Source organism: Vanrija albida (assembly GCF_041260175.1).
Source record: "Vanrija albida strain AlHP1 chromosome Unknown contig_3, whole genome shotgun sequence".
Classification (NCBI taxonomy): domain Eukaryota; kingdom Fungi; phylum Basidiomycota; class Tremellomycetes; order Trichosporonales; family Trichosporonaceae; genus Vanrija; species Vanrija albida.
This window is the reverse complement of record NW_027191422.1, coordinates 3,405,776-3,431,649: the sequence shown is the minus strand read 5'-3', so window position 1 is coordinate 3,431,649 and position 25,874 is coordinate 3,405,776. Positions and strand designations below refer to the sequence as shown.

General features: G+C 64.2%; 10 protein-coding genes and 2 non-coding genes across 12 annotated transcripts; 5 read left to right on the top strand and 7 right to left on the bottom strand.

Annotated features, from left to right (window-relative positions):
- Positions 1-552: 552 nt before the first annotated feature.
- On the bottom strand, positions 553-2,502 carry Q8F55_004662 (uncharacterized protein; the record flags this gene model as incomplete). The annotated part of the gene is made up of 9 exons (XM_069353169.1): positions 553-584; positions 632-1,302; positions 1,340-1,502; positions 1,540-1,718; positions 1,755-1,797; positions 1,837-1,957; positions 2,054-2,146; positions 2,182-2,428; positions 2,486-2,502. The coding sequence occupies 9 exons, from the start codon at positions 2,500-2,502 to the stop codon at positions 553-555; spliced, it is 1,566 nt and encodes a 521-aa protein (XP_069210587.1).
- Positions 2,503-2,955: 453 nt separating this feature from the next.
- On the top strand, positions 2,956-3,417 carry Q8F55_004661 (uncharacterized protein; the record flags this gene model as incomplete). The annotated part of the gene is made up of 1 exon (XM_069353168.1): positions 2,956-3,417. One exon carries the CDS (start codon positions 2,956-2,958, stop codon positions 3,415-3,417), a length of 462 nt encoding a protein of 153 aa, XP_069210586.1.
- Positions 3,418-3,719: 302 nt separating this feature from the next.
- Q8F55_004660 (uncharacterized protein) lies at positions 3,720-5,393 on the bottom strand (the record flags this gene model as incomplete). Its single annotated transcript, XM_069353167.1, has 5 exons — positions 3,720-4,235; positions 4,303-4,427; positions 4,473-4,594; positions 4,632-4,786; positions 4,827-5,393. The coding sequence occupies 5 exons, from the start codon at positions 5,391-5,393 to the stop codon at positions 3,720-3,722; spliced, it is 1,485 nt and encodes a 494-aa protein (XP_069210585.1).
- A 2,064-nt stretch (positions 5,394-7,457) lies between these two features.
- Positions 7,458-11,200, top strand: Q8F55_004659 (uncharacterized protein; the record flags this gene model as incomplete). Its single annotated transcript, XM_069353166.1, has 5 exons — positions 7,458-7,497; positions 7,548-7,701; positions 7,732-7,792; positions 7,845-8,729; positions 8,768-11,200. The coding sequence occupies 5 exons, from the start codon at positions 7,458-7,460 to the stop codon at positions 11,198-11,200; spliced, it is 3,573 nt and encodes a 1,190-aa protein (XP_069210584.1).
- An 815-nt stretch (positions 11,201-12,015) lies between these two features.
- Positions 12,016-12,098, bottom strand: Q8F55_004658. The gene has a single exon. It is a non-coding gene; the product is annotated as a tRNA-Lys (tRNA).
- A 5-nt stretch (positions 12,099-12,103) lies between these two features.
- On the bottom strand, positions 12,104-12,189 carry Q8F55_004657. The gene has a single exon. It is a non-coding gene; the product is annotated as a tRNA-Val (tRNA).
- A 657-nt stretch (positions 12,190-12,846) lies between these two features.
- Q8F55_004656 (uncharacterized protein) lies at positions 12,847-14,124 on the bottom strand (the record flags this gene model as incomplete). Its single annotated transcript, XM_069353165.1, has 3 exons — positions 12,847-13,749; positions 13,797-13,975; positions 14,028-14,124. The coding sequence occupies 3 exons, from the start codon at positions 14,122-14,124 to the stop codon at positions 12,847-12,849; spliced, it is 1,179 nt and encodes a 392-aa protein (XP_069210583.1).
- Positions 14,125-15,686: 1,562 nt separating this feature from the next.
- GPP1_2 (DL-glycerol-3-phosphatase) lies at positions 15,687-16,829 on the top strand (the record flags this gene model as incomplete). Its single annotated transcript, XM_069353164.1, has 1 exon — positions 15,687-16,829. One exon carries the CDS (start codon positions 15,687-15,689, stop codon positions 16,827-16,829), a length of 1,143 nt encoding a protein of 380 aa, XP_069210582.1.
- A 262-nt stretch (positions 16,830-17,091) lies between these two features.
- NPL4 (nuclear protein localization protein 4) lies at positions 17,092-19,307 on the bottom strand (the record flags this gene model as incomplete). Its single annotated transcript, XM_069353163.1, has 5 exons — positions 17,092-18,094; positions 18,133-18,671; positions 18,709-19,009; positions 19,047-19,264; positions 19,305-19,307. 5 exons carry the CDS (start codon positions 19,305-19,307, stop codon positions 17,092-17,094), a joined length of 2,064 nt encoding a protein of 687 aa, XP_069210581.1.
- Positions 19,308-19,663: 356 nt separating this feature from the next.
- Positions 19,664-20,800, top strand: Q8F55_004653 (uncharacterized protein; the record flags this gene model as incomplete). Its single annotated transcript, XM_069353162.1, has 5 exons — positions 19,664-19,686; positions 19,763-19,871; positions 19,909-20,208; positions 20,243-20,439; positions 20,494-20,800. 5 exons carry the CDS (start codon positions 19,664-19,666, stop codon positions 20,798-20,800), a joined length of 936 nt encoding a protein of 311 aa, XP_069210580.1.
- Positions 20,801-21,252: 452 nt separating this feature from the next.
- On the bottom strand, positions 21,253-21,721 carry Q8F55_004652 (uncharacterized protein; the record flags this gene model as incomplete). The annotated part of the gene is made up of 2 exons (XM_069353161.1): positions 21,253-21,374; positions 21,628-21,721. 2 exons carry the CDS (start codon positions 21,719-21,721, stop codon positions 21,253-21,255), a joined length of 216 nt encoding a protein of 71 aa, XP_069210579.1.
- A 2,766-nt stretch (positions 21,722-24,487) lies between these two features.
- Q8F55_004651 (uncharacterized protein) lies at positions 24,488-25,722 on the top strand (the record flags this gene model as incomplete). The annotated part of the gene is made up of 5 exons (XM_069353160.1): positions 24,488-24,596; positions 24,676-24,745; positions 24,843-24,917; positions 24,984-25,158; positions 25,219-25,722. The coding sequence occupies 5 exons, from the start codon at positions 24,488-24,490 to the stop codon at positions 25,720-25,722; spliced, it is 933 nt and encodes a 310-aa protein (XP_069210578.1).
- Between the last annotated feature and the right edge of the window lie 152 nt (positions 25,723-25,874).

Here is a 25,874-nt window from a genome sequence, read left to right as displayed (position 1 = left end):
GCCTTTGTCCCGCCCACCACTGCACCACTGCACCCTTGACACGTCTCCGCGGCCTGCTCCACCCGCGCCTATGCACTACGCCTCTGGCACTCGAGGCCTCGTTGACGCCGTCACAATGTGCTCGGCGCTGCATGCTACACCGATGCACTGCCCTCTGCCCCGTGTGCATTGCCAGCGCCGTAATACGGCCCAGCCTGGCGCAACCACTCGGTCGGCGTTTCCCTTGTGGCATGCTCCTGGCTGGCCGCTGGCAGCGCGCTGCCATCACGTAAACCGGGCAAACGACTACACTGTGCAAGATGGCATCGCGCATCGCATCTACAGTCAATGCAATGCATCGGCCAGCATCGCACGATGGCGACGCGGCGACACGGCGCCCGGCACTGCACGCACACTGCACACAGTCATCCACATGCATTGGCTGGAATGGAACATGCTACTATTACACCTACACACCCGCGGCCACCCACAAACTCTAATACTATTAAAAGCCGCCTGAGCCTCCTGAAATGACAGCCATCGGCCAATGCACACCACACCGCCACAGCCCCTTCACTGCTCGTCGGGCAACGCATCACACATTTCTGGATCTAGGTCAGCGCAAACCTGACTCTACCGGCGCCCGACTCACCACAGCGACGGCTCCCTACGCTGTTGATAAAAGTGCACAACGGACAGTGCCACTCGGTCGTCATCGCCTCTTGTTTGATCGGACGACCAGGGTCAGCACGACCCTCAGTGCCAGGGGCTCCTGCACCTGCACCACCCAGACGATGGGCCGTCTGCGATGACGTCGTTGTCGCGAGCCGCACGGCCTGGAGACGAGCCTGCCGGATGACGCTCGCATGGTCGAACGAGGTCTTGGCTGATGCAACAGACGCCGAGCTGCGCGAGTGTGGCACGGAAGAGCCGCCCGGCGCAGCAGACTTCTTGGACGCGCGGACGTCTTCCTGTGGCGAGCTCTTGCGCTTGGATGTGGCTGGAGCGAGCTCGACAAACTCGTCCCACCCGCCTCTGAGCAGGTCCTTCTCAGCTTCCGTCATCTCAGACTCCATCTCCTCCTTGCGGTCCTCAACCGAGAGGTGCGGGTCCTCGATGGGCACGACGTCGTCGTCGCTGTCAGAGTCGGAGAGAATGTAGGGCTTGATGTCAGGCTTGATGTCGGGCTTTGTGTCTTGGTCGTCGTCCAGCTCGTCGATCTCGTCGGGCTCGTCCTTGACACTGCGTGATGGGCCAGCGAGGGCCGCGAGGCGACGCTCTGCCGCCTCGGCGCGGAGCTCTGCAGCCGTCTTGGACTTGGCACTGGGTCGTCAGCACGACACTTGTTGCCACTACCCACCGCTTGCCATGCGAGCTGCCCTCCTTGAACCAAGGGTTTGCCTTGTCAAACTCTTCCGCCGCCCGCTTCTTGGCCTGGGCCTGGGTGAGGCCTCGCTCCAGCAGCCGCTCAACGCGCCTATCCACGACCTCCTTGCGCATCGCGCGGTCCTCCTTCGTGATGGCTGGGGAGGTTAGCTGGCGTCGCGCCCCTGCAGCTACCTTGGAGACCGTCCAGCCGGCTACCGCCCTCGTCCATGTCGACATTCGTCCGCCTCGCCGTCTTGCGGTTGTAGTCGGTCTGCCTGCCCGAGCGGTGCGACGCTTCGCCTCGGACGAGGCCGGGGGCGCGAGAGCTCGCTGGTCCGCGTCCGCCGCGGCGACGCGCCTTGCGGGCATCGCTGAGGGTTAGCGTGACTGCCGCCCACGTCACTTACCCAGCGCTCACACCGCAGATGTACTCTGGGAAGTCGTCGGGCTCTGGGGTGTTAGCGGGTACGATGGCTATGCGATACCCACTGAGGCCCTCGGCGCCGAGGCGGGCACGGTCGCTGAGCCGCAGCCCGTCGGACCAGAACCCGTCGCCGTAGTGGCCCTTGGCCTGGAGCTCGGCAACGTCGCGCTTGATCGCAGCGTTGAGCTGGCGTCAGCGTAGCGGTGAACCTGCACTACCTTCTGGAACTCTGGCCCGTGGTTCATATGCTGCACGTCAGCCCCTTCCCCAGCCGACACCCACAGTGATATGCGCCATCTCATGGCACATGACGCTCATAACATACTTGAGGGGGAGGAAGCGCCCGTCTGCGCGGCGTAGAACCAGCTCGATCGACTACCCCGTCAGCCCCCTTCCCCAAAAGCACCCACCTGCCCGTGGTTCCAGTTACGACCCGCAAAGACGCGGTTGTGCGCCGCCTCCTCGAGCGTGCCGACCAGCATGAAGCGGTCGCGCATGATGCGCTTGGTCTGCGCCGCGACGGCTTTGAGGATGTGCTCTGCGTCCTTGGGTGTCAGCGGGGCTTGGAGGCTACGCACGGCGTGGTCCCTGGCGCTGGGGAGGGCGCGGATGAAGGTGATGTACTCGTTTGGATTTGGCTCGACGGGGTTGATTTTGCTGGGGGGCGGGGTCAGCGGGGTGGCGGGGTGGAGGGGGCGGCGATGGCGAGCTCACTGTCCTGGTCGCTGCATTGTGGGTTGTGGGAGGGGAGGAAGGAGCGAAGGAGGAGGGAAGGTGGACGAAAGTTGTAACAACACCGACGACCTCCACCAGGAGAATGTGGAGGCGGGTGACACCAGTCGAGTCACCCGTCAGGCCGTCAGACTGGCCAGCCAGCGCAGGCTGGGTGCATGATGCGCTGCGAGCTACATGCATCTAAGTACCGCTGCGTGACTGCACATCCGCCGTTCTCGGTGCAGGCGCGCAGGCGATACGCGCAGCACGAGGCAGCTCAGCGCCTCGCCCCCGCCGGAGCCACACCCCTCCGCACCCCCCCACCCCGCTGCCCACTGGCGTCATCGCTATTCGGCGCCTAGCCGGGCCTCAAGCTTACGCCCGGCGAGGGTTACACCCGGCCATCTGGCGCGCGTCAATAAGCCGCGCAGCGCATTCCTCTTGCCTCTTCCCATCCCACCACACGCAACATGTCCGGCCCGCCCGTCGTCCCCTCCCCCGCCTCTGCAGCGCACACCCGCCCGACCGCCGACACGCTCCCGCCCGAGGCCATCGCGCTCGCGGGCAAGCTGTTCGACCTCGCGCGCGCCGGCACCACCGCCGACCTCGAGGTGTACGTCGACGCTGGCGTGCCCGCAAACCTCACAAACCAGAGCGGCGACACGCTCCTCATGCTCGCGGCATACCATGGCCACAGTGGAACCGTCGCCATGCTCCTCCGCAAGGGCGCCGACCCCGACGCGCTCAACGCAAAGGGCCAGAGCCCGATCGCCGGCGCCGTCTTCAAGCTGCACAACGACGTCGTGACCACCCTGCTTGAGGCCGGCGCCGACGTCCGCGCGGGCCAGCCCAACGCGCTCGACTGCGCAAAGATGTTCAAGCGCGACGACTTGCTCAAGCTCTTCGAGGCAAAGGAGGCCGAGGCCAAGTGAGCGCCAGCCACCCCCACTGGCCCCACCCTCTGATTTGATTGTAACATCAGCAGCAGGGAGGCTGCAGCCGCGCTACCGCGGCCACGCGCCCCCCCGCTCTCTGTACGTGTGCTGTATGCAGTGTGTATGGACAGGGTACAAGCCCGCGGGGTCGTCGTATATTTACAATGAGGCGCGCTGCACTGGGGCAAAGGGCTATTGTGGGGTTGAGGTGATTGATGGGGGTATCATTGTGGAGGTAGACAATTTGGCCAGGTGTCGGTAGACAGTCGGAGTATGGTTCGACAGCTCAAGTTATTGTATTAAGCCTTGGTCTGGTTGGCGACGCCCTGCGCCCACGCCTTGAGGTCGTTTGGAGTCACGGCCGAGTCCTTGATCCAATCTGTTTGCAGCAGCTCCTGCGGGCTCTTGCGCCTCGCCGGGGCCTTGTCGAGGCACGAGTCGACAAACGTGACCGCCGACAGCGGGAACCGCTGGTTGCGGTCGACGAGACGAGGCGCAGCCTCGTTGACAATGTGCTGGAGCAGGTCGAGAATCGACATGGTCGTGCCACCACCGCCCAGGCTCACGCCGCGGCGGCGGCTTCGTCGCTTGGCGCTCAAGTCGGGGCGCTGCGCCGACGCCGGGAGCGTCGCGTCCGGGTCAAACTTGTCCTTGACAGGTGTGCCGTCGTCGTCGGCGTAGACGTCTCCCTCGTCGCCAGATCCGTCGGCCGGCTCGGCAAACGGGAAGCGTCCGTGGGCTAGCTCGACCAGCGAGATGCCCAGCGACCAGACGTCCGACTTGATCGTGTAGTCATCGCCCTGGATGCGTTCCGGCTAAGACGGCAAGTGTCAGTTACGGCCATCCCGTCCAGGTACCCCCGCCCAACTCTGGGTGACTCACGCTCATATATGTGCTAGTGCCCACAAACGTGTTGGCAATGGAGTTGATCAGCTCGCCCGAGACGCCAAAGTCGCAAATCTTGATCTCGCCAGACGTGTTGGCCAGAATGTTGGACGGCTTGATGTCTGAAGTCGTTAGCGGGGCTCGGTGCCTGGAACCTAGACACGTACCACGGTGGATAATGCGATGCACATCGTACAGGTATACGAGGCCACGTAGCACTGCCTCGGCGACCTTGCCAACAATGTCGATGGGGACAGGCCCGGTATGTCTGTAGATGTAGTCGAGCGAGCTGTGTGGTTAGTGGAGCCATCGACGCCCGCACCCACCCAATGTCCATAAACTCCATCACGATGCCGACGTGCACGTCGACGGGGAAGCACCCATAGTAGCTGACAATGTAGGGCGAGTTGCAGTCGTTCATGATCTGGAGCTCGCGGAGAATCTGCTTGCGCACAGAGGGTTTGGCGTCGACGAGGATGAGCTAGAGGGGTTAGCAGCTGCAGGCCACGTCGCGCGCTTACCTTTCTCGCCATGACACACTTGCGCTTCTTGTTCCAGACCTTGGTGACGGTCCCGCCGTTGCCAGAACCCAGGTCGGCGAGGATCTGCAGGTCCTCGTCCTTGACGAGATCCTCGCCATTCTTGTCCTTTTTCCTCTTGCTACCGTTGCCAGTGTGCTCCTTCTTTTGCTTGCGGCTGGGCGTCGAGCCGAGCGTGGACACTGACGCCGAGTGCGAAAGGGTCGACGCCGGGCCGGGGTCCGAGTGCGAGACCTGTTGGCGGCGCGGTGGGCGTGGAGGGGGCGGACCCGGGTCGCGCCCATGGTTGGTTGCCGCCGTGGGCGAGAGACCGGGCGGTGACTCTGGTCCCGAGGCATACGACGACGAGCTCGAGGGGGTCGACAGCTGCAGGCGGGCAATCTCGTCGCGGAGACGGTCGGCCTCTGGGATGTAGGTGACGCCAGTGCAGTCTGGGTTTCCTGCCGAATCGGGGCCAACGACTGCGGCGCCTCTGGCCGACGGCTTTGGGATGCTGCGCGAGATGTCGAGGTTTGCTGGCTTTTTGCGCGAGATGGACGACTTGATCATGCCAAAGGGGCCTCGTGATGATGATGGCGAGGGGGTTGGTGATGGCGACGCCGAGCTGCTGCCTGCTGCTGCAAAGGGGTGGAGACTGGGTGCCGCCGATGCACGGGGCGTTCTGTCCGACATTGTTGGGTGGTGCGGTGGAGACCAAGGCGGTGCAGCACCGAGCGGGGGGAGGGGGAGGGAGGGGGGCGGCTGCTTGCACTAGGCAGAGCAAGTGAGATGGTGAGGAGAAGGGGGGAGGGGAGGAGGAAGGGAGGGTAGAAAGGGGAAGACGAGGAAGGTGCGAGTTGAGTGATGGGTGGTTGTGTGTCGCCGTGGTGTGGTGGTGGTGGCCGGTGGGTGGCCCGGTGGTGGTGGCCGTGGTGGTGCCAGTAGGTACGTGATGATGATGCAGTGGGTGGGTGTGCGGCGCGCGCCTGGCTGGCTGACTGGCCGGGTGTCTTGGTGTCCAGGAAATGTCCCCGTTAGAGTTGCCGTGGTCCGTCAGTCGTCCCGGGCGTTTGTGGGCTGTGGGCGTCGTCGTCGCTGTCCGTCGTCGTCGTGTATCCAAGTGCCCAAGCCAAGTCGCGCGCGCGTCAGTCACTTTGCTTCGACCCGACCAAAATGGCTAATAGATCAGGTTTGTTGGGCCCAGACTAGCACAATGGAATGGCTACACCACCCAGGCACCTGCCACCCAGCCAGCCAGGCCTGACATGGGGGGCCCACTTAAGTGCTCGATGCCCTGTGCAAGGGCGCAAGGGGGGCACAAGAGGGCGCAAACAGCCAGCCGGCCTGCCCGTTTCGCCCGCCCCCCCCCCGCTCAGCACTGCGCCCGTCACCCACCCGCCTAGCCCTTTGCCCTGGCACCTTCCTCCCCCTTCTCCCTGCAAAAAACGCCACTGCCGCCCGCCGCCCGCCCCGCGCACCCTCCCCTTCCTCGTCCTCGTCCATGTGCTCAGAGTCGTTACGTAAAATCGTTTCACTCACGACGTTCAGACGCGCCGAAATGCACTGTTTAGGGTAATACTAGGACGCGGCCGGGGGTGGATTAGTATCCGCTGGCTAGCTGCTGCAGCTGGTACCATGGGTAGAGACCGACCGACCGACGCGCGACCATGACCGGCGACGCGTGGAGCGGTATGGGACAGCGACAGGCGGAACGGAGCAGTGCAGTGCAGACAGACAGACTCGTTCCCGCGCAGTGTTTGGGCGACAGAGAACAGCGGGTAGAGCGACGACTCGGCGGTCCCATTCGTTGCTGGGCTTCCGACGGGGTCCAACCTTGTTGTCCAGACTTGCTTGGCCTCTGCCCATCACTCAGAGACGACACGCGCCGGCCAGACGGCAGCCTGCCTGCCTGCACGCGTCTCTTTGGTTCCTCCTGCCCCTCTCTCTGTTCTTGCATGATCAATATCGACACAGAGTTTATTCTACATTGAACAAGTCATCATCATCACTCGGGGCCAGGTCCAACAAAACAAAAGTCGCTTTGCTACAAGACAACTGCTACTGCTACCTTCGCCATCAACCGACACGACCCATCACACACAGACGCTACATCAATCACCTCTGCCTCCTTCCCCCCAATGCCCCCTCCTACTTGATGACAGGGTTCTACAATCGACCACAACACGACTTGTCCGCCCTCCTCTTCTAGCTGGACTAGAACTCACTTACGTTCATTCTACACCCTCGGCCCCTCCATTCTCTCGTCATAAAGACGGCACCCACGCGCACCCCCGCCGCCCACCCCTCCCTCGTCCAACTCCCTCTGCTAGCGCGTAATGGCGACGCCAAAGAGGGCGGCGCCTCCACCCATCCCGCGGCGGCACCCCTCTAGGCCGTCGCTACACACGTCGTCGGCTTCCTTTGGCTGGTCTGCATCCGACTCTCCACCACTGCAACACTCGTATCCATCCCCGCCCCTATCCCTACTCCAATCCTCGTCGGCCTACGACTCGCCAACCTACTCGGCCTCCGAGACCCCAGACAAGTCATCGTCGAGAGCACACAGCAGGTGGGGCCGTCCTCCGTCAGGCCTCTTCCTGGGACCGACAACACCGGCTCGACCCGGATCGCCCAATGCGCAACCCGCGTCACCTGGCCTCCACTTCGGTCCTGGGTCAGTGGGTCTCGGCGCAGCCGGTGTAGGACTTGGCCACCCACGCATAGACTTTAAAGACTGGGTCAAGGCAGGGCGCGACGGCGGCAACGGCAACGGTAACGGCGCGTCGGGGTACGACGAGCTGCTCGACGAAAACGGACTTCCAACGCGATACGACGACGCCTCTGGCCACTATCAGTCTTCGGCCGTGCCTCACGGCCCGTACGTCGAGTTGCATTCCACCCGCCCCAGCCCGCAGGCAAGCGACGTGACGACCATGGCTCCTGCGCCTCGGGGCGCTCTTGACAGTGGTGTAGGTGGACGAGGGCGACGTTGACGTGTGGTGCGGATGCTGACCGACACAGTACGGTACGCCTTCGGGGCAACTGCGGCGTGGGTTCGCAAGCCCGTCAGCAAACTCCATGTCCTCGCTCAGCATCGACTCGTCGCGTAGCCCGAACGGCAACAGCGCGCGTCAGTCGATATCCGGCAGCATCCAGAGCGCTGGAGAGCAGCTTCGGAATACGTTATCCACCCCCCTGCGATCTTCACGCGAGTTGAGCCGCGAGACGAGCAACAACAGCGCGGGGAGCCGCGCGTCGCAGCGATTCAGCATCCACTCCCCTGGTTCACCCGCAAGCTCGGGGATCGACTCTCCATTGCACGAGTCGCGTCAAGGCTCGACAAACAGCCCCCTCGAGCGTCGCTTTTCGCGCCGTCTGGCCGGAACGCGGCGGACCAGCGGCAGCGGTCTTGCCACCGCAGCCGTCCCCGAAGGTGTCGAGTACAGCCACCAGCGGCAGGACAGCATGGCTTCTGTGGACGAACGCATCCGCGAGGCAGAGGAGAAGCTAGCGCGCAGAGCGTCGTTGCGCGCGGCTCGCGCGGCCTCTGAACAGCAAAACTCGCCGTCGCCTACAAAAGCACCGTTCAAGCGATTCAGCTCGCAGCGGTCAAACCTGTCAAACCTGGCGGGGCAAGAGTCGCCCACTGGGGCGCAGTCGCCGAGCTGGATGGAGTCACCGCGGGAGCCGCCGTCCCCGACAAGACAAGGCAGCTGGGAGGCTGGCGATGACGGGGCTAATGGCGAGTCTCGGACCTACACTCGAGCCGACTCGCGACCGAATGGCAACGGCGACGCCCGGCAGAGTGGCGACGGCCAGGACAAGGCCAGCACGCCCACCACGGGCAGTCGTTCTGGTGGCAAGTCACGGCAACCTATTCCTGCCGAATTCCAGAATGACAGGCTGGTGAGTGCTCCACCTGTGTGCAAGCTCTAACCCTCTAGTTTACGCCGTCGCCAGAAGTACGTGGGAGCAGGGGCGGCCTTGTGGATCTCAACGACTCGCCACGCGCCTCGCCCGTCCGCGCACGACGAGAGGCGTCGTTTGACGGGAAAGCATTCACGCCGTACTCACCGGCGCGTGCGCAAAGCGTCCTCGACAACCCGAGGTTGGTACCACGACCTGGGACCTCGACGGGGGCAGCTTCCACGACGCGTTTCCCAAGAGCGGCGTCGCGACAAGAGTTCACCGAGAACTCGCCTTTCATCCAGCACCGCCGAGGCGACCAACTGTCTCGCCGGCCAGAGAGTGTCTTGGAAACGTCACATGAGCACCATCGGTACTCTGGTGGCGTCTACAACTCGCCCAACCGCCTGAGCAGCTTTGACGACGGCGCACGCTCCCGCCGGTTGAGCTCTCTCTTGAACGAAAGAGACAATGCCCAACGGCCAATGTCGCGGCACTCGAGGGATATGAGCAACCCTGTGATGCCGCATATGAGAGAGCGAGACTATGGCGGAAGTCGCGACTTTGCGCGCGAGTCGCCACTCAGTCGCGACTTCAACAGAGACTCGCCCCTCAGCCGCGACTTTAACCGGGACTCGCCGTCGCACCGCGACTTTTCCTCGAAGATCGGCCTCACTCCCAACGACTCGGTCTCGGCCGTCGGCGGGCGCAGTGACATTGGCTCTGGCAAGAAGGACCCCCTCGACTTGCTTCGCAAGATTGAAGAGAACCGCAGTGACTCGAACCGCCGCTGGGAAGAGGACCGCGCGGCGTCGGTGCTTGGAACGAACCGTCTGTCACGGCACAGTGACGACCGCGCACCTTCGGTAGCGGGCGATCGCTCGTCCCGGTACGGCGAGCGCGAGATGCTCACCGGCCGATCGTCTTCCCGAATGGATGAGAACATTGGGCGTCCGTCGTCCCGACTATCCAACAGCGGCAAGTACCCGCCTCGGCCTACATCCTCAATGTCGTCTGTTCGCGACTCGTTCATCAGCCACGGCTCTGGGGCACGCACCCTGCCGATGAGTCGCCGCCGCACAAACTCTGGTGAAACCGTCGAGAGCCCATTAGTGGGCCGTTCGAGCCGCGCGTCGGGATCCTTCACCATTCCGCAGAGCGAGCCTCGTGTCACGCGAAGAAGCCAGACCTCGATCGGCAGCCGGTCCCAGGCAAGCAGCGACCACATCATCACCGAGCATGGGCGGAACCTTGTCGACGCGGCGCGCATCCTCGATCGCAAGCTCGAGGCGGCGGACCCGCAGTTCACGGCCAAGCTCACAGGCGCGTCGACGTCGGTTGAGCGTGCCAACGCCGGTGTCAAGGCGGCCATCGCCATTGCAGCCGAGCTTGCTGTCGACGTCGAAGTGGACGACGCTGCGGCAGTCAAGACGGTGCGCGACCGTCTCCCCAGGCTGGCTGTGACTCTGCGTGAAGCCGGCAGACTGTCCGACCAAGCTGTTCGTGACTTGACCGAGGCGCTGTTGAACCGCAACACGGACGCGTCAAAAACATCGACCACGAGCACACCTGCACGTGGTTTGGGCAGGCGACCAGACAGCATCCACACTCTGCCAAAAGAGACACCACAGTCGGACACGACGCGGCGCTGGTCGCATGCCGTAGACTCGCCCAGGACAACGACCAACGTGACACGGCATAGCCCGTCGCTATCCACGCCGAGCGTGCACTCGCCGCTCGGATACCGCCGCGTTGATCTGCCGGCTCGCCCAGGCTCGAATCGCGAGCCGAGATCTCCCCCGACGTCGTCGACGACGTCTCGCTTCGACAACCTGCCACGGGTTCTCGACCCGATCGAGCAGTCGCCTCCCAAGTCCGCCCGAGGCTCCCCCGCTGTTACCACCAGCCAGCGAGCGTCGCCGACTGTGGCGACCTACCCCGAATCGCCCAGGCGACCCATTGGCCTTGGGATGATGGCGGTGCAGACGTCTCCGAGCCGCGAGTCTGCGCAGGGCGACTGGTCTGACGAGGCCGACGCGCCGTCGACGCCGGGGCTCAACGATCTCAGCGACGACGACGGCCACGAGGAGGAGGAGCAGCGTGACCGCGTTAGCGAGCCCGTGCGCCACCTCAACAAGAAGGCGTCGTCGACGTCTACTACGACATTACGCCTCAGCAACTTTATGCCGGCGCACGCACCCGAGCCGACCACCCAGCTGTCGTCGTCGCCGGCGTACAGCACGACTGCCCCGGTTTCCGACATTGGCCGCTACTCGCACCACAGCGATGAGTCTGACCGCGGCGCACCCAGCAGAGGCAGCATCTACTCTCAGCGCGACTCGATTGCGTCCCCCACTGCTGCCGTCTTCCCGACCGAGGTTGCGCGCACTGGCACGTTTGGCACGGCCGAGGGCAACCGGATCAGGGCGAGCGTGAGCGAGCGGTTCCGCAAGCATCTCAACGGGGACTAGTCGACATTGCGAACGGGACAGGCATGGCTGCGGCAAGGGCAGCCAGGTGCATCCGAGTCTGCCGAGGCAGGGCTCAGGGCGCGCGGTCGATTGCGAGTGATCGACATGAGATCGGCGCCTCGTGGTTAGTCGCGACGTTTACCACGGCGTGAGGCTGTACGACGATTCAACGACTCTGATACCATGGTTTTATCGTACCCAAGCATCGAGTATAGAGCTGTGGGAGCAGAATGCATGTACAGTGGCTGTGGGAGGGAGTGGGGGTGGTGTGCGGCGCTTGGAATGTAATATGGCGGCAGCGCCACTTGTGTCATGGGCTGGCCGAGTGGCGCAGGGTGAGCAGGGGGGGAAGGTGCCTCGCTGCGGGCGGCAGTCGCCGGGACATTGAGCTGTGTATCGGCTTGGGTAGTGCCATTGACCCGAGCTGTCCAGCGGCACATGAATGGGGGAATGAATCGGGGAATGCTATTGAGTGGGGAGGGGTGAGTGTGCAGACTGCGGCGTGGTGGGAAGATGCGTGGTGGGAAGATGCGTGGTGGGAAGATGCGTGGCGGGATGATGCTGTGGCTCGGCCGCGGGCCCAGCGGCGGGGAGGGCGCCGCGCGAGTGGCGAGGGTGTGGGCGAGGGTGAAGGGGCAGCTGGCGACGGCAGCTGGCCCAGCAGGAGCCAGCAATGCATCGAGATCAAGAGGGGGTGGGGGGGGGGTGACTGAACAATGTAGTAGACGCCGTTCTATTGGACAGCAGGAAAAGGGTGACAAAGGTGACTACAAAAACAATCCTAATAGCCCCTTCAGGGGGGATACAAAAGATTTAGCCTAGTATGGGGCTCGAACCCATGACATTTTGATGTCTTAGTAGTAAGAGTCAAACTATCTACCGACTGATATAACCAGGCGTACCTGACCTCTGGCGGGATCGAACCGCCGACCTCATGCGTAACGCTTCACGTGTTAAGCATGCGCTCTAACCAGCTGAGCTAAGTGGCCTTGATGGTTTCTGCATTGATTGGTTGCATACGAGGGCGCGGCGCACAGCTAGGATGCGAAGAGTGGCACCCATGGCTCGCGCCCGCCTCTCACACCGGGCCGGCGTGGAGGGCAGGCGGCAGGAGCACTCAGCCTTCCCCCCCCCCTCAATGTATGCGGAGCGCCGATATGAGGCGGGGAAGCTGCAGTGTGCCCCGCTGCCCGCCTGGTGCTCTGGGTGCCCCTCCCCCGGCTGGATGGCTGTACGCCGTCAGCCGCTGCTCGAGCCCGCCGCCTGGAAGAGACGCGCGGTCGAGATAGGGCCTTAATTTGGATGGGGGTGTGTGTGTGCCCTTGGACTGTGTCCCTGCTGCGAGCCGACAGTGGTATGAGGGTGGGTGGTGTCGTCGATGGCTGCGGCAGTGTTGGTCTCCTCGCTGCCTGCCTGTGCCCCAGCGCACCCCTCTGGCCGAGCTCAGCACCCAACCCGCTCCCGTCCCCACCATTGCCCCGGCCATCGCAACGCCACGCCACGCCACGCCAATGCCCAATGCATGTTTGAATATGTGTCTATGAATCTATGCGGTGCCAGCCCGCTCCGGATAGCCGGCGAATGCAGTGTACTAGGGATACAATGCGGCGCTCCTGCGCCAGAGTATACAAATGCGCGTGGTGCGCTTAGAGCCCCTTGACGAGCTGGGCGGGCGCGAGGCCCTTGAACGCAATCTGGTAGACGCGCTCAAACAGGGGGTAGCCGTCGACGCGGCCGTGCGCCTGGAGGAAGGCGTGCACCTCCTCTGCCGTCGCCGTGCCCTGGAGCTTCTGGCCGTTGAGGAGGCGGCGCTCAATGTCGTCGAAAGAGCTGCCGGACTTGACAAACTCCTCTGCGCACTTGCGGTTCCGGCCGCCGTAGCACGTCGTAATGAGGTCTGCGACGCCGGCGCTCTCGTTGGAGAAGGTGCTGCGCTGGGCGCCGTCAAAGAACTCGAGGCAGAAGTCGGTCATCTCCTTGAGGCCGATGCGTAGGATCGCAGCCTTGGTGTTGCCTCCGAGGCGGAGGCCGTCGACGAACCCAGCGGCGAGGGCGACGACGTTCTTGAGCGCGCCGCCGAGCGACACGCCGTTGACGTCCTCTACGCACTGGACGCGGAACGACTCGGCGTCGAACACGGCGTGCCAGAGCAGCGAGTCGTTGTGCGTCGGGCACCCGATCGTCGTCTCGCAGAACTGCTCGAGCGCGACCTCGAGCGCGATGTTGGCGCCGGAGAGGGCGGAGCACGGGATGGAGAGGTCGCGCTCGATGACGGACGCAAACGTCTTGATCTCGGCGCCCTCGACCTCGACACCCTTGATGGCCGAGACGGCGCGCGCGCCGGGGTGGATCGCCTTGGCGCGCTTGAGGTCGTTGATGACGGTCGGGAGGAACTGGTGGGGCGTGACGAAGACGATGAGCGTCGCGTCGCGCACGACGTCGGCGAGCTTGGGCACCGCGACGAGGTTGGCCGGGAGCGGCACGTCGGGCAGGTAGCGCTGGTTCATGTGCGTCTTGTTGATGACCTCTGTGAGCTTCTTGCCGTTGACCTGGGGGGAGTCAGCTGGGTTCCAAAGTCAAGCCCGCCACAACTCACCTGCTTCTCGCGGACCCACATGTTGACGGTGGTGTGGAACTGGTCCGAGTGGCGCGCGGCGTTCTCGGCCGCAATCTTGGCCAGCGCAGTGCCCCACGAGCCCGAGCCGATGACGGCGATGCGGTGCTTGCCCGAGGCGAGGGGCGAGGGGGGGAGGGTGTCGATCGACGGGCGGCGGTCTAGAGCGGGTCAGCGATGGACAAGATAAGGCGCCGCCGACGCGCTACTCACCAGGCGTGGTCGCGCCCGACGCGATGTGGAGCTTGTCGAACATGGGGTCGAGGCGGGGGGACGAGGGGGCGGTGGAAGCTGCGGAGGCGGCGGACATGGTGGAGGAGGAGGTAATGAACGTGGTGAAGTTGAGTTGAAGCGAGTACAAGTCTTAAGTCCAAGTTATTTTGTGCCAGTACGTGAGTGGCGAGGGCTGGGACGGCAGAGTAACCCGCGCGCTGCGTCTTAAACGCGAACACGACGGCGCGCACGCGACGTGCCGAGCGCAGAGCCTAGCCGCCTAGCTGAGCAACAAACGTTCGAGTGACCATCTGCGCGGGCACGACGCCGCAGTCGTGACGTGGGCGGCGCAACTAATCGCGCAAGCAGGAGCACCCTGCCGGCCACAGCCCCTCAATTCCCCCGAAAAAAGCATCGCGAGCAGCCCCCCTGGAATCAGTTGTCAGCTCAGTGTCAGTGGTAGTGCCACGCCCGTGTGCCAGCGCGCACCGTGCCGGCGGTAAGGGCACAGTCGCTCAGGGTCCAGCAATCACATGCCTGCCCTGAGCCGAGATAAAAATCTGCAGCACCCCCGTTTTTGCGTTATCTCCGCAGACGACTCTTCGTGCCACGGCGATGGAAGCACGCAGCGGGTCGTGGAATGTAGGAGACGCGGGCGGGGGTGCGTGCGGGCGAATGGATGCGCGGCGGCCGGGATTCTCGGGTTGCGCTGTGCATCGGTCGGTGGGAATGTGTCTGGTCGCTGGGTGCGTCGCTGGGTCGGAGGCTCGCCGGGGTCGCTCCGGCCGGCCGTTAGTCACCTCGCTGGAACAAACACTACAGTCTGGCGCAGCCAGACTGGCCACTGGTCGTCGTGCTACGCTACGCTACGTGCCAATGGTGCGCTCTGACGCAAGCGGCGTGCAGCGTGCATTGCGTGGCGGGCATTGCGTCTTGGGCTGTTTGTGTTCGTCGACGTGGCGCGCTGCGGGGGGCTGGCTGCCTCGTGCAATGCTGCATTCCCAAGGTTCCAGCTGATACGATAGCGGCGACACTGACCCCTAGCACCAGCTACTACCCCTGCACATTGTAGCACAGCAACCCATACCACGCACACTCGCAAAATCCCTCAAACACCTCGAATCGACAAAGCACGACAAGCGATTCGCTCGCACCAAAACCGAAACGGGCCATGACGTCGCCCGGCGCCGTTGCCGGCCAGCGGCAGCCAGCAGGCCCCCTTAATCGCCGCGGCAACCCCCTCGTTTGGCCGACACGTGTCGGCTCGAGCTCGCCGAAACAGGGTTATCGCGGCCATGCATTCGGGGGGACTGGTGCACGCACGCCACCGCGTCATCCTGGGGGTCGCGGGCCTGTCGCGCGGCACTTGGCGGGTACGCGGGCGGACAGGCGGGCGACGCGACTGATAGTTTGCTGGTTTGCCCCAACCGCTCGCTGCTCGGCGGCCTCCGTGTCCGCTCGTGACGGCGAGAGCGCAAAGTTGCAAGGCTGCCGGGTGCGCACCGGCCGAGTAGATAAAACCGCAGCACTATCTTGACCTTGGACATCATCTCGTACAAACACAACAAACGCAAAAGACTCTAGACGAGCTCAACCTAGCTAGCACTTCGCCACTCGCCAATACCACTACCACTACCTACCACCCCCCACACCCCCACAATGTCCGTGTTCACCAAGGAGGCCTTCCAGATGTCGGCGATGCCGACGCCCGTGTCCTCGGCGCCCGCGTCCACCGCCCCCTCGCGCCGCAACTCGTTCGCCCACACCGCCACGCCCCACATCGTCGAGATCAACGTCGAGTCGGTCCTCTTCGATATGGACGGCACGCTCATCAACTCGTCCCCCGCCGTCGTCAAGGCCTGGGAGCTCATGGCCGAGACCTACCCCCTCGACCTCGAGGACATCCTGCACTCTGCGCACGGGATGCGCACCATCGACGCCCTGCGCAAGTGGTGCACCATCCCCGAGGACAAGCTCCCTGCCGAGGTCGTGCGCTTCGAGACGGCCATCCTCACCAACGCCGAGGAGATCGGCGCCCGCACAGGCAAGAGCGGGATCGAGGTGCTCCCCGGCGTCGAGCGCCTGCTGTCCGACCTCAGCGCCGCCAACGAGCAGCGCGACGGCGAGGAGAAGTGGGCCATCTGCACGAGCAGCACCCACTTCTACGCGGGCCAGGCCATCCCCATCGCCGGCCTGACGACGCCCAAGATCTTCGTGTGCGCAGACCACGTCAAGCGCGGAAAGCCCTTCCCCGACCCGTACCTCCTCGGCGCGGAGGGCTGCAACGCGAGCCCGTTCGAGTCGCTCGTTGTCGAGGACGCGCCGACCGGCATCCGCGCCGGCAAGGCCGCGGGCTGCCGCGTGCTCGCGACGTGTACTAGCCACTCGGCCGCCGACCTCGAGAAGGAGCGCCCCGACTTCCTCGTCGAGGACCTGAGCCACGTCAAGGCTAGCTGGGACGCCGCGACCCAGACCTTCCGCCTGGTCATTGAGCAGCCCGTCGGCCGCCAGGAGCCCCGCGCGACGCCCGACTCGACGCCCCTCGTCACGCCGGCCGGAAGCCGCGCCGCCTCGTTCTCCGGCGACCGCCAGCACCTCGCCGCTAGCATCAAGCCCACCGGCGAGCTCACGGGCAACGACAGCGTCGTCGGCTCGCCCGTCCCCTCGCGCCCTGGCTCGCCTGGCTTCGACAAGGAGCGCACCGCGTCCCAGGGCGCCGCGGCCGGCGTCACCCTCGACGCCTTCAAGCGCGCCCTCGCCGGCAACGCCGCGCGCAACGGCGAGCTCCAGTCCGCAGAGTAGAGCACCACACACGTTGTAGTATAGATTATAGAGCATAGACACAGCATCGGGCACAATGCAGGCATTGGCATAGGCTTGGCGGGGGCGCGGGGGTAGGGGAACAGGAGATGGCGAGTACTGACTTCTGCCGGCGGCCGCGCCACTCTCGAGCCCACGAAGCCTCGACACTTGGCCTTACGCCGATGCATTGTGAATTCATGTGATAATCATGCGTGCTACTGCTACTCCACTCGCACTTCCTCTAGCCCCACGCCGGCCCCCGCTACAGAGGCAGGCCACACACCATGCAGTCGGTCGCCGTCGGCTCGTTGATGAACGTGCAGTGCGGGCACGCCTTCTCGCCGCCAACGTCGGCGCCAGCCGCAGGCGTGCCCGTGCCGGATCGTCCGGCGCTCGCCGAGCCGCCAGATGGCGACGCGATGCCCATGCCCGCCAGCTGCTCGGCCGTCGTGCCGCTGTCGTTGCCAAAGCCCGCAGACGCCCCCTTGGACGACTCGGCGAGCATCAGCAGCGTCTGCCAGCCCGGACTGTGGAACAGCTTTTCCAACGAGTTGGCGTGCTTCGGGTTGGCGTGCGCCGTCGCCACCTGGCCGATCAACTTCTGCTCCTCGGTCGAGAACGACCCGTGCAGACACAGGAAGGTGACGAGGTGCCAGTCCGACAGCCACTTCTCGACCTCCTTCTTGATGCGTGCAGGCCACGTTCCAGTGTCCGACACCTCGAGGTCGGATCCGCCGAGAATCTTGAGGAGATCGCGGATGACAACCTCAAGCGACTGGGTGTGGAGGCCAGGTCGGTTCTCCACAGGGAAGCTGGTCGAGAGGAACAGCGGGTCGGGGTCGACGGGGAAACCGTGCGTCACGTTGACAAACAGGTACTCGACGGGGAACGTGGGCTTGGCAGGCATCTTGACCTGGATGCCGTACTCGTTTTTGAAGCTGTAGAAGACCTCTGGAATGTACTCGCCGTCGCCTGGCTTGCGGACGCGGACGACCGATGGGTCCACGCTGCCCTCGACAGTGTTGGCCTTGACCATAGCCTCGGCCTGCTCTGTTGCCTGCCAGCAGGTCGCGTCGATGCCTCCTTCCTCAGTGCCGGTGAGGCAGCACGTCACAAAGCGCGACGAGAAGGAGCCCGTGGGCGATGCCTTCGTAGCCAAAGGGTGCGCGACCTGGTACTGGGCGCTGGCAAGCATCTCAAGGCCCGATGCCGTGTAGCTCTGCGCGTGGCGCTTGTATAGCGTCTTGGTAATGTCCTCGGGGTCGCTGCAAGGTCAGCTCGTGTACACGCGGCTCGTACTCACGGCGTCAGATCCGTGTAGATCATGCCAACAACGCCAAGTCCCTTTTGGCACCAAGCCGCAATCTCGCCCACCCGCTTCTCGTCCTCCCATGGCGTCTCGATCGTCAGGCCGTCGATCTCACCCTCCTGCTGGGGCTCCCAAACCGCCTCCACCACGGCCTTGACGCCCATCGGCACCTTCTCGTACTTGTCGTAGCGACCGATGAGGAAGCCGAAGCGCTGCGTGCCGGTTCTTCGCCATGCGCTGAGCAACTCGTCGATAATGGCGGGGGTAGCAAACTCGACGTGGTCGACCATGCGGAATGACTGCGACTGGAGAGTGAGGGCAGAGGGCTGGCACTTGGAGCAGATGCCCTCGGGGAATGGCGCGTGCGAACCAGAGGGGCATGGCGTCAACACACCGAGGGAGAGGGGGGTCAGTGGCGGCATGTAGGACGATGAAGCGGCGGACGGTGGGCGACCAGCAAGGAGCTTGCGGAGGTAGGCGTGGAACGACAGGTGCTTGATCTGGTTCTCGGCCTGGTACTTCGGGTCGTAGGGCTGGGCAGGTCAGCATCCGCCAACACCTGTTACTCACCTCCAGTGGCATACAGTAATCACACATGGCCTTCTCACCGTGACGGCAGAACGCATTGTCGCGCTTGCGGTCAATCTTGCCGCTCTGGCTGTTCCAGTACACGTCGATGTCGGGCTCGACGATGTGGTCGAGGTTGGGGCCGGTGGGCACCACTGACGGGGTGGCAGTGCCCGACGTCGAGGCGGACGGCGCGCTCGCGCCACCGCGCAGAGTGGTGGGCGCGGGCGGCGGGGGGGCGAGTGATGGAGTCGAAGAGCCTGCCTCCACCGGCTTGTACGACAAGAACAGGAGGTCGCCATGGCTGCGAGGTTAGGAGAGGTCCCATGTGCAAACCTCACCTGAAGCCCATGTCCGACACCTTGCGGCCCTTGAGCGCGTCGAGGGTGACCTTCTCGGCGGCGATACCCGGCTGGTTGCTGAGGGCGACGGTCGAGAGGTCGGGCTGGGGCTCGCTCTTGGGAATCGTCTCGAGGATCTTGGCGGTGAGGTCCTCGCCCGACGTCGTCGGCTCGACTGTTATCCTCGCCGTGCCGGCTGGCGAGCGAATGCGGAGGAGCTGGTGGGTCAGCCGAGCCATGGCATCAGCTGCTGCTTACCATGTTGTGTGATGGGTGTGAAGGTGAAGGCCTTGGTCGAGTTGAGTGACAAGTGGGGATTCGAACGGGGATGGGTATCGTCGGATTCTGGTTCACGTCGCTTGCTATTAAGTAGTGTGGGCGAAATCTTGTCGAGTGAGTGATTGCAGAGAACAAGAGAGAATATCACTCAGCAAGTCGTCGACATTGATCGAGCAGCACACAGTCCCACAGACGTCAGCGCTGGATTGGCTTGGCGGGAGCAGATCCACGTGGGACGGAGTTTGATGTCCGCGAGGTTGTTGCCACCCAACGTCACAGAGTCGCCCTTGTGCTCGCCATCACAGTCGGCGAGCGTTGCATCTCTCCCAGGCAGCACAATGCCGAGGCTACAGATCCTCCAGTGAGTGCGGGGCGAAGGGTCAGGAGCTGTGACGGAGAATGGCGCCGCAAGGCTGACTGGCGGCTAACACCCGCAGGCACAAGTCGTACCACCCGTACAATGAGAAGAACAAGCAGCGGGTGCGCGAGGACGAGGCCAAGGCGGCGGCGGAGCAGCTGGCGCGCGAGCAGCGGGACATCGAGGCGGTGGGTTTGTGGAGGGGAGTGCCGCTCACACGCACAGGCATCAGAAGCCCGCCTGACCGAGCTGCGGCGGCGCGCAGGCTCGCCAGACGACAACCTCCCGTCGACTTCCTCCTCGCGGCCCGCAGGCGACTCGCTCCTCGAGCGACATCGGAAAGAGAAGGCGCGGCAGGAGAAGCGGGAAAGGAAGCAGCGCGACCGGCTGGACTTTGACTTTCCCAGCGAGACGAGGAAGGGCAAGGAGAAAGAGGTGGCGCGGGACGATGGCGAGGACCGGCAGGCGTACGAAGACCGGTTCACGTCTGGCGGGCACCTCAACTTCTGGGCCGATATGGAGAATGTGAGTGGCGGGCGGAGGCAATGCTGACAGCCAGGGCAAGGACGCGCCAGCACCGGTCCCCACGCTCGCCGACGCGGCGAAGAAGAAGGCAGAGCAAGACGCCGACAGGTTCACAATGTACCTCGGCCGGCCGGAGCGCGAGACCAAGCCGTGGTACACTGACCGCGAGCTGAAGCGCGTCGAGGAGAAGGAGACGGGCGAGCGGGCCGAGGAGCGGCGGGCGCGGGATCGGTGAGTAGCTCGTGGCTCGCACGCGATTATCGCGCAGAGCAGCTGACGATGCAGGCGGAAAGACGTGCGGTCAAAGGAGCGGCACGACCCGCTCACGAGCATCAAGAAGACGCTCGCAGCGCCGGCACCGGCGCGGCCCCGCCCCGCTGTGAGGAGCAGCGGAGGGCAGAGCGAGCGCGAGCGCGCCCTCGCGCTCATCGCCAAGCGGAAAGGCGCGCCGGAGCGCCGGGGGTGGGAGACGCCGGACTCGAGCGCCGGCTGGGCCGAGGACTTTGAGCGCCGCAAGGACCTCGCGGGGCACAAGTACACGTCGGCGTCGTGGGACGAGCCGCGGCGCGCGCGACGCGGCTGGGAAGTGTAGCGGTGTTCCGAGCTTGCAGAGCGGCGTTCCGGGCCAGCTTGGCACTGCGGCGTTCATCGCCGTTCCTGCAAACCGCGCTGCGTTCTCTGGAAGACAATGCAGCCGTGACATGTGACGCCTGCGTGACGAACATGACGAGAGAGGATTCATTGGGTCTGTATTTGCTTTTTGATTCCAACCCCTTCACGCGAACGACGGCACGTTGTTCTCCTTGACGACGGTGTCGAGGTGTCGACGCGTCGTGGTGGCAGCGGGGAGAGTGAAACGCGCTCGTGCTCGGCTCAACTCGACTTGACACGGGACGGGACGGCGTGACGTGGCATGCACGCGCCGTGCGTGCAGAGACAGCGGACAGGACAGCGCAGCGGGCAGCACAGAGAGACTTTCGGGCCAGTTTTCAGTTTGCGTCTGTTTCGTTCGATCACTGATGATGCAAGCTGGCGTGGCAGTGCCTAGAGCACCATGGCCGCCTCGGCGGCCTCGTCCCAGCGCGAGGGCTGCGGGGGGTGCGGCTGCTCGTCGGCGGGCTCACGGCGCTCGTGTGACAGCGAGTCGAGGCGCGTCAGCGTGTCGCCTAAATGCGCAATGCGCCGAGGTGACAGCAGAGGGGCAGGGTAGTACCCGATTGGAATGTGAATCACAGGGGTGTCCCGCAGGGGGGAGGTGGCACAAAAGGATCAGCCCAGCCCGTGAGCGAGTCGAGTCGGGGAGGGGACGTTTCATCGGAGTCGCAGTGGAGGAGCAGCAGCGTAGCAGGCGCAGAGATGGCAAGCGGGAAGGAGCACGCAGAGGTTAGTGGCGAGCGCGGGCCCACGGCTACAGCTCACGCAGGAGCGAGTCCGAGTCAGCGGCGCGGCGCTCGCGCGACTCGGGCAGCGCGTCAGGGGTATCGTGGCCGTGAAGGTTTGAGTTGCAGTCCATGTGTGTGCGGTGTACTGATGGCTGGCGATGGGTGAGTGAGCGGTGGTGTGTGGGCCTGCTGCGGGGGAGCGCTGATGTGCGCCGAGGGCGAGGGGCGACGAGTGCTGCTGCGCGCACTGGTGGCCACTAGCTAGTGTAGCTGGCATGCTTGTGCGTGCCGCTGGCGTCATGGCTGACCGGATCTCGAGGTTGCCCGCGACCGCGACGAATGCCACATGACCCGCTGGCGCCAGAGCATGATGCCACGACTGCGTGCACGACGATGCCAGCTTACTTTTTTTAAACTTGCTCCCACTTGCTAGCTTGCTCCCACTTGCCCCGTGCCTGTGAGGTAACCGGCGCCCAGGGGGCAGAGGGCGACTTGCACCCCGGCCCAGGCCGCCGTCGCACTACCTCGTCGGCTAGCTGCGCGAGCTCAATCGGCAGCTAGACAATGGGGGGGATGCAATTGGCGGGCGGGCAGGCGGGCGGGCGTTGGCTGCCGGCTTGCTGGTCGGCACGCCGGCTGGCCGACATCTGGCGTTTCGTTCGCCGCCGAATCAATGCACGCGTGACGAACTCGCCGTGCCAAGCCGTCGCGTCCGTCACCTGTCGCCGGCCGAGCATCGGCATTGTTGTCGACTGACCCGAGTCTGCCGTGCCCGGGTCGTTGGCAATGAGCTACGGCACGCGGGCGGGCGCTACTGCCTGCGTGCGCTGCCTGCGCCTCTGCGCCGCTGCGCCGCATTCCATTCCCGGAGCCGCGTCGACGGATTTGGAACGAGCCAACGAAAAAGAGGCTGCGAGGCGAGGCTGCGAGGCGAGGCGGAGGCGGAGGCGGCGGAGTTAGACTGTTAGTTGGATTGCCATTGCCACTGCCTGCTCGATCGCACAATGGCTCGCCCGGGAGCAAAGTGATTATTTGTATCGTTGGCATGTCGTAAATCGTTTAGCTCGACGAGGCCGTCTGGTTGCCGTAAGCCTTCGACGTCCCTTCCGCTGGGATGTGGTACGGGTGGGCCGGGTGGGCTGGGCCAAGCCCAGGCAGGGGGTGGGCACAATTACTGGCGCCTGTGTGGCAGGTGGGCAGCGCGTTCCAACGTTCAACGTTCCAGCGAAAGAATAGCGTGGCGGGGGGGTCGTGGCGCCATGATCAACGCGTCTGCCTCGCTCGCGCACTTGTTTGGTTCGAGCACTGTGAACACCGCAACACCCCTGGCCCAAGCACCATCTGTGCCACCTTGGGGGATGTCGTCGTCCTCGCCGCGAGAACCCCAACCCCCCCTGCCGGACCGCAAGTCACCTCGTGTCAGACACGTCGTAGCCAGCCGGCTAGCTCTAGCCACTCGCGATTCGATTCGATCGGCCCTGTCTCGCGCCCCGAAGTGACCGCGACGGGTGCGTGTGTGCGTCGTGTGCGTTTAGCATTATTAATCGTGACGCCGAGGTGGGCACGACGTGCAAGCCGGGCGGTGCCTCGGTCGTCAAGCTCTGGCACGAGACGAGGGGGGTGGGATGACACGGGGAAGACGACGACGGCAGCGAGATTGATGCCAAAAGGTTGTTACCAGAGCTTGAACAGGCCAGGCACGGGTGAGGAGGGGTCCCTTGTCTCATGTCGGTCGGGGTGCTGCGACTTTGCTCGTTGCATGCTGCTGTTTACGGCCTTGTTGCTCGCTCCCTCACTCCCCGATGCATCCGGCGATCGCCGTCTCCGGCCGTGTTTGTTGCCCGCTCTGTCTGCGTCTGCGTCGGTTGATGAATGTTGCACCTTGGTGCGTGTTGGCGTGTCTCAAAGGTGCGCAAGCGGCGTTCCCATCAAACGGATGCAGCCAGCAAGCAGGCAGCAGGCAGGCAGAATGGCCCGTTCCTGGCCACACTCGAGCTTCCTTTTGCCCCGAGGTCGGGGGCTGGCCCGGCCAAGGGGCGCAAGACGGGGCAAGACGCAAGGGGGGGCAAGACGCAAGGGGCGCAAGGGGGCCAAAGGAGGCCAAGGGGCGCACAACTGGCGCACATGCCATGCACATTTTCCACTCCCTGAAAGCTCCTCAGGGTCCAGTGTTCGTTCTTTGCCCAAACGTAATTTGCGCCACCACGCCGGTTGACCCTGAATGCTCCGTCTTGGCGCACGAGGCGAGGCCGGACAGGGGTAGAGCAGCAGGGGCGCCGTGGCGCCGAGGAGGACGCCCTGAGGAAAATGTAGATCACAACAAGAGGGAGCGAGCGTCATTGCCGATGGGCGCGGGGGGTGGGTGTGGGTGGTGCTGCCGTGGTGCTTGCCCGACACACTGTCTGCACGCACGCGGCCTGCCTGCCCCCGGGCTCGCCGTTACCACACTCGGATCTCTCTGTGCGTTTGAGGGTTCCCGAGAGCGTACAGTCTGGCTCCCTCGTCGCGTGTGGACACCTGACAACGTTTAATTTTCAAGAGGCGTGGCGTGGCGCGCTGCGGCGTGCGTGCGTGCCCTCGCCTCGCTCGCTCGCTCGCTCTTGACCGGCTACGGCCTGTGTGAAGCGCCAGGTCACTAACGCATTGGCGCGTTCCAGGTCACCAGACAGACGAGATGGGTAGGCCAGATTAGCCCTTGGCCTTGGCCTTGGCCTTTGGCTGCCCCCCGGCGCCTTCCTCGCCTTCCCTCGGCCTGCCTGCGTACTCTCTCACACCCCTCCCACCCCCCTCCCCCCTCCCCCTCGCCTATAAGAAGAGCTCTTTTTGCCTCTACGCCCCCTTCTCCTCGTCAACGATCCGTCTCATCTCGCCTCGTCAACACCCCCCCTCCCCCCGCAATGTCCACCATTCTCAACACCAAGGAGGAGGACCGCCTCGCCGGCTCGACCTCGACCGCCGCCGAGGTTCCCTCCGCCATCCCCCCCGGAAGCGACGTGTCGCGTAACCGTGAGTATTTGTTATTGTTTGGCTCGCAGCGGCGACGGCGCGCTCGCCACCAGCTTGACACCCGCTCACACCACCCCAGACGGCATCGCCTTCCTCGGCGAGTTTGTCGGCACGACCATGTTCCTTCTCTTCTCGCTCGGTGGCACCAGGTGAGTGAACCATCGCATCGAACCTCGTCGTCGTCGCCCCACCTTCTTGCTTCCTTGCCTCCTTGGCCCCCCGAACCCACCCGCTGACACCTACCAGCGTCGCCCTCCAGGCGGCCAACTCGGTCACGGGCCAGGTCAAGGACGGAGCTTCCGTTGCCAACTCGGACAACCTGTGAGTCATTGTTTTTTTTTGTGTTTGGCGCGCTCCACCCCGGACGTCACCGCTGACGGCATCCAGGCTCTACATCGCCATCATCTTCGGCGCTTCTCTCGCCGCCAACGTCTGGTGCTTCTTCCGTATCTCGGGTGGTCTCTTTAACCCCGCCGTCACCCTCGCCTTTGTCACCATCGGTGGCATTACGCCCATCCGTGGTGTCCTTCTGTTCATTGCCCAGATCGCTGGTGGCCTTGCTGTGAGTCGAACTTTTTTTCCTCCTTGCGGATCAGTGCGCATTTACTAACCCATGTCACAGGGCGCTGCTCTGGCCGATGGCCTCACCCCCGGCCCTCTGTTCGCCGCTACTACCCTCGGCGGCGGTGCGTCCATTGCCCAGGGTCTCTTCATCGAGGTCTTCATGACCGCCATGCTCGTCTTCACCATCCTCATCGTCGCCGTTGAGAAGAACAAGACCACCTTCATTGCGCCCGTCGCCATTGGCCTGTCCTTCTTCATCTGCGAGATGTTCTCGGTCTACTACACCGGTGGCTCGCTCAACCCTGCTCGTTCGCTCGGCCCCGCCGTCATGAACCGCAAGTTCCCCGGCTACTTCTGGATCTACTGGGTCGGCCCCATCCTCGGCTCGCTCCTCGCCGCCGGCTTCTACAAGCTCCTCAAGCTTGTGCGCTACGAGACCAACCTCGGCCCCGACTGCGACGGTGACGGTGTCTCGTACGAGTACTCGAACGACGTCCGCGCGCGTCTCAACCGCATCGAGGGCCTCCTCACCCAGCAGGCCAAGCACGTCTCGGCCGTCTAAGTTTCAGCAGCTGGCCTGCTTTGTTACAAGCAAGCACAGGCGCGCATGTCTGTGTTGTTCCTTCCTACACACACACCATCACACCCCATACATCCCATCCCCACCCCACAACCGCCTCCGTTACAAACAGCAGATACACGATCGTGGCCACG